Source organism: Nannospalax galili, unplaced genomic scaffold (genome assembly GCF_000622305.1).
Source record: "Nannospalax galili isolate Female #2095 unplaced genomic scaffold, S.galili_v1.0 scaffold281, whole genome shotgun sequence".
Classification (NCBI taxonomy): Eukaryota; Metazoa; Chordata; class Mammalia; order Rodentia; family Spalacidae; genus Nannospalax; species Nannospalax galili.
In genome coordinates, this window is record NW_008349068.1 from 314,964 (window position 1) to 329,669 (window position 14,706).

General features: G+C 42.3%; 1 protein-coding gene across 4 annotated transcripts in view; it reads left to right on the forward strand.

Moving 5' to 3' along the window:
* The first annotated feature begins 4,737 nt into the window (after positions 1 to 4,737).
* LOC103744423 (cytochrome P450 20A1) overlaps positions 4,738 to 14,706 on the forward strand; it is a 62,263-nt gene continuing 52,294 nt past the window's right edge. For 2 of the 4 annotated variants that reach the window (XM_008846158.3, XM_008846159.3), the window contains exons 1-3: positions 4,738 to 4,890; positions 11,997 to 12,046; positions 13,200 to 13,366. In XM_008846158.3, the coding sequence (XP_008844380.1) occupies positions 4,819 to 4,890; positions 11,997 to 12,046; positions 13,200 to 13,366 (289 nt within the window). In that variant the 5' untranslated portion in view covers positions 4,738 to 4,818. Of the gene's footprint in view, positions 4,891 to 5,092; positions 5,301 to 7,063; positions 7,183 to 11,996; positions 12,047 to 13,199; positions 13,367 to 14,706 lie in introns of those variants that run through there. The other 2 variants (XM_029569932.1, XM_029569933.1) reach the window with 2 other exon arrangements.

Here is a 14,706-nt window from a genome sequence, read left to right on the forward strand (position 1 = left end):
CAGTAGCAGCTCTTCTGTTCGCCTGGTGCTGAGGCAGCTCTTCTGCTCTCCCTGTGCTGCCTCCTGTCATCGCCGCTTCTGCCCAGTCCCAGACCCCAGGGCTGGTGAGGAGACTGTGTCACCAGAGCTGCATTCAGACACAGGAGACCAGGTTCAGTGACACAGATCTGCTTTATTGCAGGAAGGCACAAGCTTATATAGGGGTAGTGGTCCAATCACAGCACAGCAAGTAGGATACCTTATTAGCATAACAGGTTTATCGTCCTATCACAGTACAGCAAGTAGGATACCTTATTAGCATAACAGTCTTAGCATCCTATTAGCATAACAGACTTAACATCCTATCACAGAATAGTGGGCAGCATGCTTCATTAGCATACTGGGTTTCAGATTACAGAGCCTGGATTCCTGGAAACCATGTGACCCTGACTGTTGCAATATCTAAGTGTTGCAATTTTGGATTCCAAGGGTGATGATTGGGGAGTGGAGAACTCTAGGCATCAGTCTCATGATCTGCCAATGGGAACAAATGTCACAAGACATTCCTTGTGGCTCCAGCGGTCAGGCCATTGCCTCGGGCCTGCTGTATGGCTGTCATTAAGACTTTCACCCTAGGCTCAAGCCTGTCTTCCACATATTAACTTAGACCAATAACTTCTACCAACCCAAACGCTAAGAATCCCATCAAATAACACTTGAAACTAGCAGTTTTCCCAGCTCTTCTGCAGCCTGCCGAATTCATACCTTCAACAGTGTATTAGATGATTGCCTTGACTTAGGTATTTCTTTTGTTCTGTGGCTATAAAAGTTCATGTAACCACTTCCATTTTAGACTGTGTCATTTGGAGCAACAAGAATCTGTGTTCCTGGACTATGGATGCTCCTATTTGCTTCAGAATAAACTACTTTGTTGTTGTTGTTTTTTAAACTGTGTTTTTCATTTGACATGTGTGACTAATGGTTAAAAAAAATATTTTCAAGAATAAAACTACTTGCCAGCCTGGTCTATATAGTGAGTTCCAGGCTAGCTGGGGCTACAGGGAGACCCTGCCTTAAGAACAAAAAAAAAAGGGGGGGGGGCGGGGAATAAAACTACTCTAATTGGGATATATCTCTATGGAATTACTGGCACAATGACTATCTTATTTGTGCATGTAGATACTGCCACCTGTCCTGCATTAACCATGAGGGACACACTGACCAATAACTTATTCTTAGAAGTAAAAAGATTCCACCTATAAATTTTTCAAAGTAGATTAGGAACATATAGGCACATGACCATATTTAAGCCATATCAGAAAGACTAGGACCAGGAGCTTATCAAACACACCAGATCAATTATGGGTGCAACACTCTTACTTGAATCCCTTAAAAAGGACTCCCAACACTCCCACTGGCTTGTCATCCAACCATCAGGTGCTTGCTTCAAGGGAGCAACAGAACTCCCAACTGCTCTTAAAGCTTCACTTCAACATGGTGCCCCACTGCTTGATGATGTCCACTCAAATGGCCATTGGTCAACCATCTGACCTCTAAGGTCCTGCACCTCTGCAGTTCAGCAAGACCCTGTGGTTGGGCTGTGTGAGCCTCCAGCAACTCTCCAGCTGGGTTCATTAATATTTTATGTCACCACTGTCTTCACATCTGTATCAAGTCTCTGCTGTTGCCTCCAGTAAGACATATTTGAACTCTAAATTCTCTTTAACCCTTTTGTAGTCATTCTGTAATCTACGTATACATTGATTGTGTGAAATGCTGTATGATTTGAGTTAATATTGTAATTAAAATTATAATAATAGGGCAAAAGCACTTGTTGCACAAGGAAGGCGAGGACTCCCAAAACTTGTCCTCTGACCACATGCACACTTTTCCATGCACACACATACACACACAGACACACAGACACAGAGATAGCAATAAATGAACCTATTGGCAATGGCCAGCCATCAAGGGAAATAGGTACTATTTGGTAAATTTCAGCCAGTGAAACCAATAAAACTTTTGAATGTATTGTTATTCAATAAATCCTGGCATTGTAAAAAGATACAAACTTGGGGCTGGAGAGATGGCTCAGTGGTTAAGAATACTGTTTTTACAGAGGACCTGGTTCGATTCCCACCACCCACATGGTGGCTAACTCCAGTTCCAGGGGATCCGACATTCTCATCTGACCTCCATGAACATTGCATAACACAGGTGTACTTAACATACAGGCAGACAATACACTCATATACATAAAATAAAAATATTAAATAGAAAGATACAACTTGTCTGTTTCTGATTCTGACAGTGTGCTTACAACAGTCATTATCGTATTTTAATTATTTTGATATAGTTAAAAGAGAAAACAATTTCAAATGTGAATACTTATGCTAGAAACTTAACCCATTAAAGTCAAGCAAAATTTTGAATGTCAACACAAAAACTTGTGAAGGTATATATAGCTGATTATTATACTTTAAAGCAGTATCTGTGGAAAAAAGTCTTGATGAACACAGAAAGAGGAGGCAGACATCTAGTTGTCTCTGGCTTTTTGTGGCAGTGGGATTTGAACATGATAAACAAGTGCTCTATCACTGAGCTAGTGTGTGGTTTGTAGACAGTCTCCACTTCTGAAACACTGTGCCCTGTCCATATATGGATACTCAAAGATCAGAGGTCCTCAGCCTACAAGCCAGTTTAGGGCTAAAAAGACCAGAGGGGTTCAGTGGTAGAACACTTGCCTACCAGGTACATAGGCCTAGGTTTGAGTCCCGACATTGGGGAGGGGAAGGGTCCAGATGTCCCGGGAGATTGGCGTCTACAGTTACTGTTAGTAGCTACTTTGTGCAGTTCAATTCTTATTTACTGTTGATTTGGATCATCATTTTGATAGGAAATGTTTTTAAAAGAGATGATTAAAACGAACTTTTGAAACACAAAGGACAGTCTGAAATATTTATATTCAGAATGTTAAAAAGTACTTCTGGGGCTGGAGAGATGGCTCAGCAGTTAAGAGCATTTGCTGTTCTTGCACAGGACCAGGGTTGGGTTCCCAGCACCCACATGGCAGCTCACAACTCCAGTCCAGGTGATCTGATGCTTTTTTTCTGGCCTCCAAAGGCACAGCAAGCAGGTGGTGCACTTAACATACATGCAAGCAAGACACTCAAACACATAAAATCATTTTTAAGAATCGTTTTAAGGGGACTGGAGAGATGGGTCAGTGGTTAAGAGCACTGGCTGTTCTTGCAGAGGGCCCGGGTTCAATTGTCAGCACTCACATGGTGGTTAGCCCCCAACTCTAGTTCCAGGGGAATATGATGCCTCTCTGACCTCCGTGGGCACTCATAACATGGGTGCACTCACACACATGTAGGCAATACACTCATACACTAAAAATAACATGTTTTAAAAAGTACAACTTTTGCTGGGTGTAGTGATACATACCTATAATCCCAGCTACTTGGAAACGGAGGCTAGAGGATCATATGTTTGAAGCCAGCCTGGGTAACATAGACTCTGTCTGAAAATGAGGGGGTGGTGGTGGTGGAGATTTCTATCAAAAGAAATACTCTGTAGCAATGTTTGTTATAAATACCGAAGATTTGGCATTTTCAACAGGTATATTTCAAGCTTAGGTAAGTCATGCATCAAAGGATCTCTAAAATGCAATCTGGAATGATTTCTCTTGCCAAATTGCTAACACTGTGTTATTAAAGCTATAAAATCTATAAATATCTTCAGGATACTTTCACTAAATGTAATGCCAATAAGTAGCAGGCCTTTCCTTACATTAACCCATATCAAAACTTCTGAGTCAGATAAAATAGTCTTAAGGTACGTTTGTGTTCAGAGCAACTAATGTGAAATGCCAAAATACACTACAACTACTGATTTTCTCAGTGCTGTTTTTCATAAAACATCTAATGTCCTACAGGCAGCTCTACGTGGTATTACTTTCAATGATTTATTTATTTGATTTTGAGTTGGGGTCTCAGGCGGTCTAGGCTGGCTTGGAATTTGAAACGTTGGCGAGGATGATATTAAACTCCTGATCCTCCGGCCTCCACCTTCTGACTGCTGAGATACAAGTGTATGACACCCAGGATAGGTTTATGTGGTGTTTCCGGGCTTCGTGTATGCTAGGCAAGCACTCTACCAACGAAGCTACATGCTCAGCCTCCAACCTAACCTTTTTACATAGACTGAAATGGAGCTTGGAAAATTCAAGGAGTTCAGCGAAAATCAGAGTTCAGAGCCCAGAGTCCTACCCATCACTGAAGCGTCAACGTGCTCAAAGGAAAGTGTCATAAAGAACTACATGTGCCAGAATGCTTCTGAGAAACAAGGAGCATCTAACGGTGCTTACATCTTCAGCCATCCCCGTCCTGGTTAGGTTAGCTTAGGTCCTGAGTTTCACTCAAGGTAGGAGTGATTCTAACACTAGCTCCGACAGGGTTTTGTGAAAGCACATTGTTGTACCCTGAGCGGTCTGACTCAGTAGGTCTAGGGTGGGAATGGAAAATCTTTCTAAAGAGCTCCCTGCCGGCCAAACTGCTGGGCCCCGCACTGCTAGAGGTTTTCATCTTCAATCTACGGGAAAGCCTGTCTGTAGGGCCAGCGCAGCGTTCTCGGCAGGATGCTCCCGATCTACTCGCAGGCGCGGCCAACTCGGTTATCCATTGCTCTCTCCCCGCCGGCCGGCACGCCCCCCACCTCCCCACCCCCCGGCCCATTCGCCCTTAGGACCCGAAGGGCCAGCACCGCCTCCCGGGCGGGCCAGGCCGCGGCGTCGCTGCCTGAGCGTAAGATAGAGACGTGGCTGAGGACTGAAGCATGCTGGACTTCGCGATCTTCGCCGTGACTTTCCTGCTGGCGCTAGTGGGAGCCGTGCTGTACCTCTACCCGGTAACCGCCGACTGAACCGTAGGGGGCTCAGCGGCCCCGCGCCCACCCGAGGAGGGCCCGAGGGGCGACCCCGGGGCCTGCGAGCCCTGTGCGCATGAGCGCGCCTCGCGGTTGGGCCGGGCTTGCGGAGCTGAGTCCTGGTCTGTCTGCTCCTGCATTCGGCCCTCAGAGCAGCTTTCCCGAGTGTACTCTGAAGTTCTTGTGGCTTTGAGTGCATTGACTCCCACCAAAGCCAAACTCCTTCGGCTACCTCCTCAGGGGAGAAACTGTTTCCCGAGCTGCCCGCAGCGTCTTCGGTCCCGGCATCATTGCTGGAAAGTCGGGGACGGGTACCCTCGCGCGCCTCCCGGAGGGCTGATGGGTGGAGGCCTAGCGTGCTGCGCTACCTTCTAGGGCGTGAGCCAGGCAAGGCAGGTGAACCTCCAAGTCTCCCATCCTTTATCAACCTGCCTTTTTCCGAGGGGTTGACGAAGGAGGGAGGAGTCATCCTTAAACAGCGGAGTTCTAGGCTAGCCTGGGCCACATGATACCCTGTCTCAAATTTTTTATTTTATGTACTAGAAAAGATGGGATTTCGTTGGTAATGTGCAGAAAAATGTTTTGAATTCGTTTTTTGCATAAATGCAAACTTTGGGGCTCAAGGAATTTTCAGATAAAAGAAAATTAAATTTTAATTTAGAAGCTGGGTATGTCTCTTTCCTAGCCGCTCAGGAAGATCTTGAGTTTGAAGCTACCCTGAGCAATGTGGTGAGACCTCACTTCCCCCAAAAAAAAAAGTTCCTCTAATTTTATTAGGTAAATTTTATGAGAATCATTCTGGCTCCTGTGTTAGGAATAGACCATAACCGGGCTGGAGAGATGGCTCAGCGGTTAAGAACATTGGTTGTTCTTGCAGTAGACCCAGGTTCGAATCCCAGCACCCACATGGCAGCTAACAACTGTCCGTAACTCCAGTCCCAGGGGATCTGACAGCCTCTTCTGTCCTCTGTGGGCATTGCACGACATGGGTGCACTTATCTTCATGCAGGCAATACACGCATACACATAAAAATAATGCATAAAATTAAAAAAAAAAGAAACCGTAATTACGGGGCTAGGACAGTGGAAACAGATAAGTAGTTGGGGAGATATTACAGTCATTTTGATTAGAGATGGTGTCGTTTGGACCAGAGGTATAGTGGCACAGTGGTGAGACCTACTCCACTGTGAAGATAGTGCTGTTGGATATAAAATGTGAGCCTATTAGGCAGCAAGAGAAACACCAGTTTTTTTCAGCCTGGTAGCTGGAAGAATGTGTTGACCCCAGGTAAAAGTAGAGGTGTTGTTTGGTTTTATTTTGGTGGGAGTTACTGGGGATTCATAGAGATTAGAAGTTTGGTTTGGCTGTGCAAGCTTGAGATGCTCATCACATATCCAAGTGGAGATGTGGAGACGTTAATCAGATCTGCAGATGAATTTACGGGAGAGGACTAAAGATAGAATTTGGGAGCTGACAGAGTATGGATGGTATTTAAAGCAAGAAAATTTGTTCCAATCTCCTGAGTAATTTAGGCACAGGAGAGACAATGTCCCAGACCAAGCTCCAAATTCTCTTTGTGTGGAGGTTGAGGTGTTGAAGAGAAGTGGGGAAATGCAAGGAAGCTTGAGAAGGAGCAGCCAGACCAAAGGAAGGCAGAGAGTAACTGGCCAAGTCAGATGTGACAAATGGGTCATGAAAGCTAAAGCTTGAGAATTTAGTCACTGATAATCCAGAAGAGCAGTTTCAGTGGACAGAAGAGGGTGATATCTAACTGGAGTGGACTGAGAGGTACTAAGTATACACAGCTCTGTAGAGCTTTGTTGTGAAGGGTATAGTGATTGTGGAGTGGGAAGGGAGGAAAGGGAATTTTTCTAGGTGGGAGAAATTCTAATGGAATGTTTCTATGCTGTTGAAGACTGGGAAGTCATGAAGAGGGGGATCAGTTTGTAGAAAACAGAATTGGTAGAGTCAATTTCTTGATAGGTGAGGGGATGAAATTAGTGCAGGTGTGGAGCCCTTCAGTTGGGAGCTTAGTTCATAGAACAGAGAGGGAGGTAGATATGAGGAAACAAATGGAGGCAGTTGCCTAAGTGTCATGTGGAAAGAAGTTTGTTCCCAGTTGCTTTTTTTTCTTTTTTTCTCCCAATGAAACAGAAGCAAAATTGTTGATCGTTGGTGAAGAGAGAAGGCTTGAAGAGGAATGAAATCCTTACCTGTCACCATCTAAGCTGTTACTGAATCTGGAATCTTAGAGTCTGCTTCCAGAAAAAGTGGTAATCACAGGCACGGAGGAAGATAGCTAAGGGTCCTAAAGGATCTGTGTGCAGACTTTTAAACATCGATTCAAATCTTGTATCTTACTGTCTCAGCTAATAAAATAACAAACAGTTATGTAAGGGAGGGAAGATTTACTGTGGCTTATCGTTTCAAATACTCCAGTCTGTGGCTTTTTGGTCTGGGACAAGACAGAAACACCATAGTGGCAGGGCATGGCAGAGGAAAGCTGTTCACTTTTGGCAGTGAGGAAGTAGAAAGCAAGAGGGAGAGAGGAAAGGAGGGGCCTGGGGCAAGATAAACCGTTCAAGGCAGGACCCCTAGTGACACCTTCTTGTAACTAGGCTTCACCTTCTAATCTTTCAGCTTTGAATACATCAGTGGTTTAATCATTGATGAAGTTAGAGCCCTCTGACCCAGTCACCTCAAACAGTGGTAGGACTAAGCCTCTATGGAGCCTTTGGGGCCATTTCATATCCAAACAGTAGCACCTGTGTCTGATACTGTCATTGTACTTCCTACAGTGAAAATTGAACTACTTTGTGTAGAAATCCTCTTCTTCAGACCTCAAGAAGTGTTTCTGTCAACTGCAAGGTTCTCTTGAGTTAGCTGAACACTTTGAAGGAACTGGTTGAATTGTCCATCCATTGCTGTCTCTTTCATTCACTTTATTGTTTCCTTATTTCTTCACTTTCTTTTTTTAAAATATTATTATTTTTATTTTATGTGTACGAGTGTATTACCTCCATGTGTGTGAGTGTACCCGTGTCATGCAATGCTGTGGACATCAGAAGAGGGCTTCAGATTCCCCTAAAACGGGAGTTAAGGACGGTTTGTAGCCACCATGTGAATGCTGGGAATTGAACCCAGGTCCTCTGCAAGAGCAGTCAGTGCTCTTAACCACTAAGCCATCTCTCCAGCCCTCTTCAGTTTCATTTTACTGGGATTTCAGGAGGAACAGGATACAGATGAGTGTCTTCGGCTCTCCCCTTTGAGGAGAAATAGGAAACTTGTTTCAGCTGTTAATAATTTTAGGTTATGGAGCTGGAGTGATGGCTCAGTGGTTAAGAGCACTGGCTGCTCTTGAAGAGGTCGCAGTTTGGTTCCCTTCATTCACACGGAGGCTAACAAATATCTGTAACTTCAGTTCCAGGGCCTCCGATGCCCTCTTCTGACCTCCTCAGACATTGCATGATATGGGTGCACTTACACACATGTAGGCAGTACACTTATACACATAATTAAAAATAAAAAATAATTTTAGCCTAGAAAATAAAAGATTTTTAATACTGCTGTCATTTCCTTAATATGGGTCAATTCCTTCACCCACTATTTGTAACATTAAAACTTGATAGTGTTTATATATTGTGGCTTCCATTGCTACCAATTAAATGCCAGTTACTCAGTTTTTTATTGAATGCCAAGCTTGTAATTTAGAGGAAGCTAAAACTCCTTAATACCATCAATCCATAATTTTTCTTTTGAGGCCATATAACCTCATGGAGGGGGTGGAGGGACAGAGAAAGGAAAACAGTAAAAGAGTAAAGTTGTGCAGAGATTTTCCTAGTAACCACTTATGAAAAGAAACCAAACAAAAGTTAATAGGCCAGATATTTTATGCAATACAATTGGGAAATGATTAAATAATTCTAGCAGTGTAACAAAGTATCCAAACAAATACATAAATAAATACTTGTGTATATGATTTTTTTCAAAATTATTTTTTAAAATTTTATGTGGATGTGTGTATTGCCTGCATGTAAGTAGGTACACCCGTATCGTGCAATGCCCGTGGAGGTCAGAAGAGGCTGTCAGATCCCCTGGGACTGGAGTTACAGACAGTTGTTAGCTGCTATGTGGGTGCTGGGATTTGAACCCAGGTCTTCTGCAAGAACAACCAGTGTTCTTAACCTCTGAGCTATCTCTCCAGCCCTCGTGTATATGATGTTAAGTAGAAAAATGTAGAATGTGGGATGGAGAGATAAGACTGATTTTTTTTTTTTTTTTTTTTTTTGGTTTTTTTGAGACAGGGTCTCTCAGTAGCTATAGCTGACCTGGAACTTGCTAATGTAGACCAGTCTAGCTCAATCTCACAGGGATCAGCTTGCCTCTGCCTCCTGAATTCTGGGATTAAAAGAATGCACTACCATGTCCACCTTAAAATAAGTATTTAAGAATTATTTTTTTAAAAGATTTTATCAGAGGATGGAGAAATGACTCAGTGGGTATAAGAACTTCCTGTGCAAACGTGAATACCTGGGTTTGAATCCCCAACACTCATATAAAAAGCCAGATATGTTTTTGCATGCCTATACTCCCCTACCCCATTGGGGAGCAGAGATAGGTAAATCCTGGGAGGGAGCTTTCTGGCCAAACCTTTCTCAAAAGCAATAAGGCAAGGAGCCCTAGAAGAAGATACCTGACATCCTGTTCTGGCCTCTGCATGCTCACCATGGTCATGCACACTGGCACACTCACCGCACATATCACACACAGAATAATATATACTTAATGTAAAATTAACACTGGCCTAACGCCCATCCAGTATAAACCTAGTAGAAATTATAAGATTAAAATCTGCACACTTTCCCTGAGTTCATACCTTAGAGGTTGTCACTCTAATAGTTTGTTGTGACTGATTTTACTACTCAATATGTTTTACATCAGCACTTCACTGTAAGACTGGTAAGACTTCCTTGAATCAAAAAGTCTTATCTAGTGCATTGGAGCTGCTCTAACAAAATGCCATAAACAGTGGCTAATAAGTAACAGAAGGCTATCTTCCAGTTTTGGGGATTGGAAAGTGGTTTTAAGAAGGGCTTGTGTGGTTGTGCTCACATGGTAGAAGAGGCGAAATGAGTTCCTTTGCTGCAGCTGCTGCTTTTTCTCTGTTTTTTTTTTTTTAATTTAATTATTTTTATTTAATTAATTAATTAATTTTTTTTTCCGTATTTTTTGAGACAGGGTCTCCATGTAGCCCCAGCTGTCCGGAAACTCGCTATTTAGACCAGGCTGGCCTTGAACTCACAGAGATCCGCCTGCCTCTGCCTCCTGAGTGCTGGGATTAAAGGCGTGTGCCACCACGCCCGGCTATTTTATTTTTTATATGTATGTGTGTATTGCCTGCATGTAGGTAAGTGCACCCATGTTGTGCAATGCCCACAGAGGACAGAAGAGGCTGTTGGATCCCCTGGGACTGGAGTTACGGACAGTTGTTAGCTGCCATGTGGGTGCTGGGATTCGAACCCGGGTCTTCTGCAAGAACAGCTAGTGTTCTTAACTGCTGAGCCATCCCTCCAGCCCGTTTTTTTTTTGTTGTTTTTTAATATCTTTTCAGACAAGGCCTCATATAGCCCAGGCTGGCTTTGAACTCACTGTGCAGCTAAGGGTGGCCTTGAACCCCTCATCTTCTTGCCTCGAACTCCCAAGTGCTGGGATTACAGGTGTGTTCAGCCAGCCTTCCTGCCTCTGAGTATACTAATTCTGGTCATGCAGGAGGCTGTCCTCTTACCCAAACTGCCTCTACTTCTTGAGTGTTAGGATTGTAGGCACATGTCAACATTTCTGGCTTTCCATATATAAACTATAAAAACAGAAACAGACCACAACAATCATACTGTATTTTGCCAAATTCTTTGTTTTGCTTTGTTTTGAGATATGGTATTGCTATGTAGCACTATCTAGCCTTGACCTTGAGAGAGCCTCCTCCTTCAGCTTCCTGAATGCTGGGCTTATAGGTCTAGGCCATCATACCTGACTTTTGTTTATTATTTGACTAGAAAGAACCTGCTTATTTTAGGAATTATGTATTGTAAGCTAAACAATGATCTTTTTTTTTTTCATTTTTTATAGCCAAACCAGATGGGACCATATATAGATTCAGAATAATAGAAACAAAAAAATGTACTTGATACAGGTACTGAGGCAATAGCTCAGTTGGTAAAGTGCTTGTCAAAGAAGTACAAGGACCTATGTTTGCTCTCTAGCACACAAGAAGAGCTGGGCATGGCAGAGCTCATTTGTAATCCCAGTCAGGGGAGGCAGAAGCAGGAGAATTCCTGGAGTTCACTGGACAGTTAGTTTAGCTTAATCAATTAGACTCAGGTCCTAGTGAGGGATTTGTCCCCCTGAAACAAAGGCAGAGACTGGGCATGTCCCACTACTCAGGAGGCAGAGACAGGCAGATCTCTGAGTCTGAGGCTGGTTTGGTCTACATAGTTCCTGGTCAACAGAGTAAGACCCCATCTCAAAAAACAGGAAACCAAGGCAGAGAGTGATTGAGGAAAACACCCGATGTGACCTCTGGCTTCCACATGGATGTGCACATATGTGCACATGCACTCACATACAGGTGCACCTGTACCCACATGTATACCCACACATATACATATATACACAAAAAGAAAAAGCATATTTAATTTTTGATACAGATCAGCTATTAAATTCTTAGACTACTTTTTGAAACATTGACAGGAAGAATACTAAAGCAGTTCTTTTCTATGCAAAGGGCCCATCATTTTTGTTTTAATATAGAAGTAATTCCTCATATTTATTTCTGGTGGGGGGCGGGCTATGGGAAGGGGCCAATGAGGAAGTGAGTGTAAAGATTATTAAGATATTCAGCATGAGGTACACAAAAACTCAATAATTTTTTTTAAAATAATAAAATATTGGAAAAAAACAAAAAATTCCTCAAAGTCGTCAAATTGGAAAGCCATTTTTACAGTTCTGTTTAACTCATTTAAACACATTAAACTTCTAAGATATATGATAATTCATTCTACTAAGTCATTTTAAAATTCTTTTCATTAAGGCTTCCCGACAAGCTGCAGGAATTCCAGGGATTACACCAACTGAAGAAAAGTAAGTAATTTTTAAATAGAGCAACTCTTCCTTTTTGGTATTAAAACAATATTTTCTTTTTCCTTTCAATGGTGCTGGAGACAGAACACAAGACCTCAAGCAAGTTAAGCAAGTGCTGTGCTTTCCTCAGCCCTAGACTATATATTTTAGATGACTCTCATAAATTCCTTTGTTACTTCAAGTTTATCTCTCTGCATGCCACCTAAACTTTCTTAAGACCTGAAAGAAGGCTGTATGTTAATTGCTTTCGCTTTCTCTTTGCTAGAGAATGCTAAAAGTAGGACAGAATTAAGATAGAAGGAAAGGAAAACAACCTGTCATCGCTAATCTTAGGATTTCTTCAGGCTGTGGGGACACCCATCACTAAGTAGAAGAAGCATTATAAAAGCTGAGTAGTTGTCCAGTCCTCTACCAGGCCTTCCTTGTGTGGCTTTCTTATTTGGTTTTGAGGTGTCATGAATTCTCAAAATTCTCAGAAAAATCCATATCTAAATGCAACCATAGAAATAACAATATGAGGTTGGAGAGGTGGCTCATCAGTGAAGAGCACTGGCTACTCTTGCAGAAAATCTGGGTTTCTGGGTATATGTGACCAGTACCCACATGGCAGCTAACAACTGTCTGTAATTTCAGTTCCTTGGGATCTGATGCCCATTTCTGTCCTCAGGCATTGCACAACACAGGTGCACTTACATTTTAGGCAATACACTCATACACATAAAATAAAAATAAATGAAAAAAATTTTAATATTTTATTATTTTTATTTTATGTGTATGAGTGTATTGCCTGCATGTATGTGAGTGCATCTGAGTCACGCAATGCCACAGAGGTCAGAAGAGGGCTTCGGATTACCCTGGAACTGGAGTTAAGGACTATTCGTAGCCACCATGTAGGTGCTGGGAATCGAACCTGGGTCCTCTGCAAGAGCACTCAGTGCCCTTAACCACTGAGCCATCTCTCCAGCCCCCAAAATGAAAATTTTAAAAAGAAATAGCAATATGGTGAATGTAATCGAGCTTGGAGTTTTACAATTATTTCAGTTTTATGAACCTCCACCTTTCATCTATTGACACAGTTAACTCAGTGTCAACCGTGGTTTTTCTGATCTTTTCTGAGTTCAATTGATTGTATTAAATGTTGTTCTTTTATCAGAGATGGTAATCTTCCAGACATTGTGAACAGTGGAAGTTTGCATGAGTTCCTCCTTAATTTGCATCAAAGATACGGGCCTGTGGTCTCTTTCTGGTTTGGCAGGCGCCTTGTGGTTAGTTTGGGCACTGTTGATGTTCTGAGGCAGCATATCAACCCCAGTAAGACCTGTAAGTTAACTTTTCTTTTTACTTAGTTGATCCTTATCTTTGAAGAATGTTTATAAAGAAGGAATTATATAGTGCTCTTGAATAGGAACAGCTAATATTTATAGGATGCTTTGTACTGTGTGTTAGGCATTGTATTAAAATCTTATTACCTCATTTAATAAGGTCCAAGATTGTAAAGTTAAGAATTTTTCTTTAATTTATAAATACATATTACAGACCTACTATAAATTACAACAGGATGTTTTTTTAGGGGGGGAACCTGAGAAAATAGTTCCAGAGTACATCTGGAAGAGTTACTATATATGAGCAACCAAGAAAGGACTAAAGAGTATTAATGACAGAAATGCCTGTATTGTCACATAGTACAGTATAATCTAAAGGGTTAGAGTAGTAAGTAGTGGGTGGACAAGTGCATTTGATGAAGGTTACATTTTTGAACATGATAAAAGACTATAGGGGCTGGAGAGATGTCTCAGCAGTTAAGAACACTGGCTGTTCTTGCAGAAGACCCAGGTTCGAATCCCAGCACCCACATGGCAGCTAACAACTATCCATAATTCCAGTTCCAGGGGGTCCGACAGCCCCCCTGGGCATTTCACGACATGGGTGCACTTACCTATATGCAGGCAATACACACAACACATAAAAATAATAAATAAATATTTTTTTTAAAGACTGTAAATGTTTCTTGAGTAGTATTTAGAAAAAAATTAATCTTAATCCCTGTCTTATTTTTTGTATCAAAGTGAATCTCAGGGCTGGGAAAAGGACTCAGTTGGTAAAGTTCTTAATGATATTTAAGCATGAGGACCCAAGTTCAATCCCCAGAGTCCTTAAAAAAAAGCTGGGTGTGGTCAGTCCCAGGCCTGGAGAGGTAGAGACAGACAGATTCCCAGGGCTCACTGACCAGGCAGCCTAGCTAAATCGGCAAGCCCCAGGCCAGTGAGAGACCCTCTCTCAATAAACAAGGTAAATGACTCCTGAGGAGTAACAACAGAGGCTGACCTCTGGTTTCTACATGTGCATGTGCACCTGCATGCCTGAACACACATGCACATATATCAAAAATAAAAAAATAGCCAGCCATGGTGGCACACGCCTTTAATCCTAGTACTCAGGAGTCAGAGGCTGGTGGAGTGCTCTGAGTCTGAGGCCAGCCTGGTCTATATAGTGAGTTCTAGACCAGCTGGGGCTACATAGTGAGAGACTATGGCTCAAAACAAAACAAAACTAGCTGGGGCTACATAGTGAGACCAAAACAACATAAAAATAAATAAATACATTTCAAATAATTAAGTCATTAAAATAATAGAAGAAAACATGGTTAAATAGTTAAATTG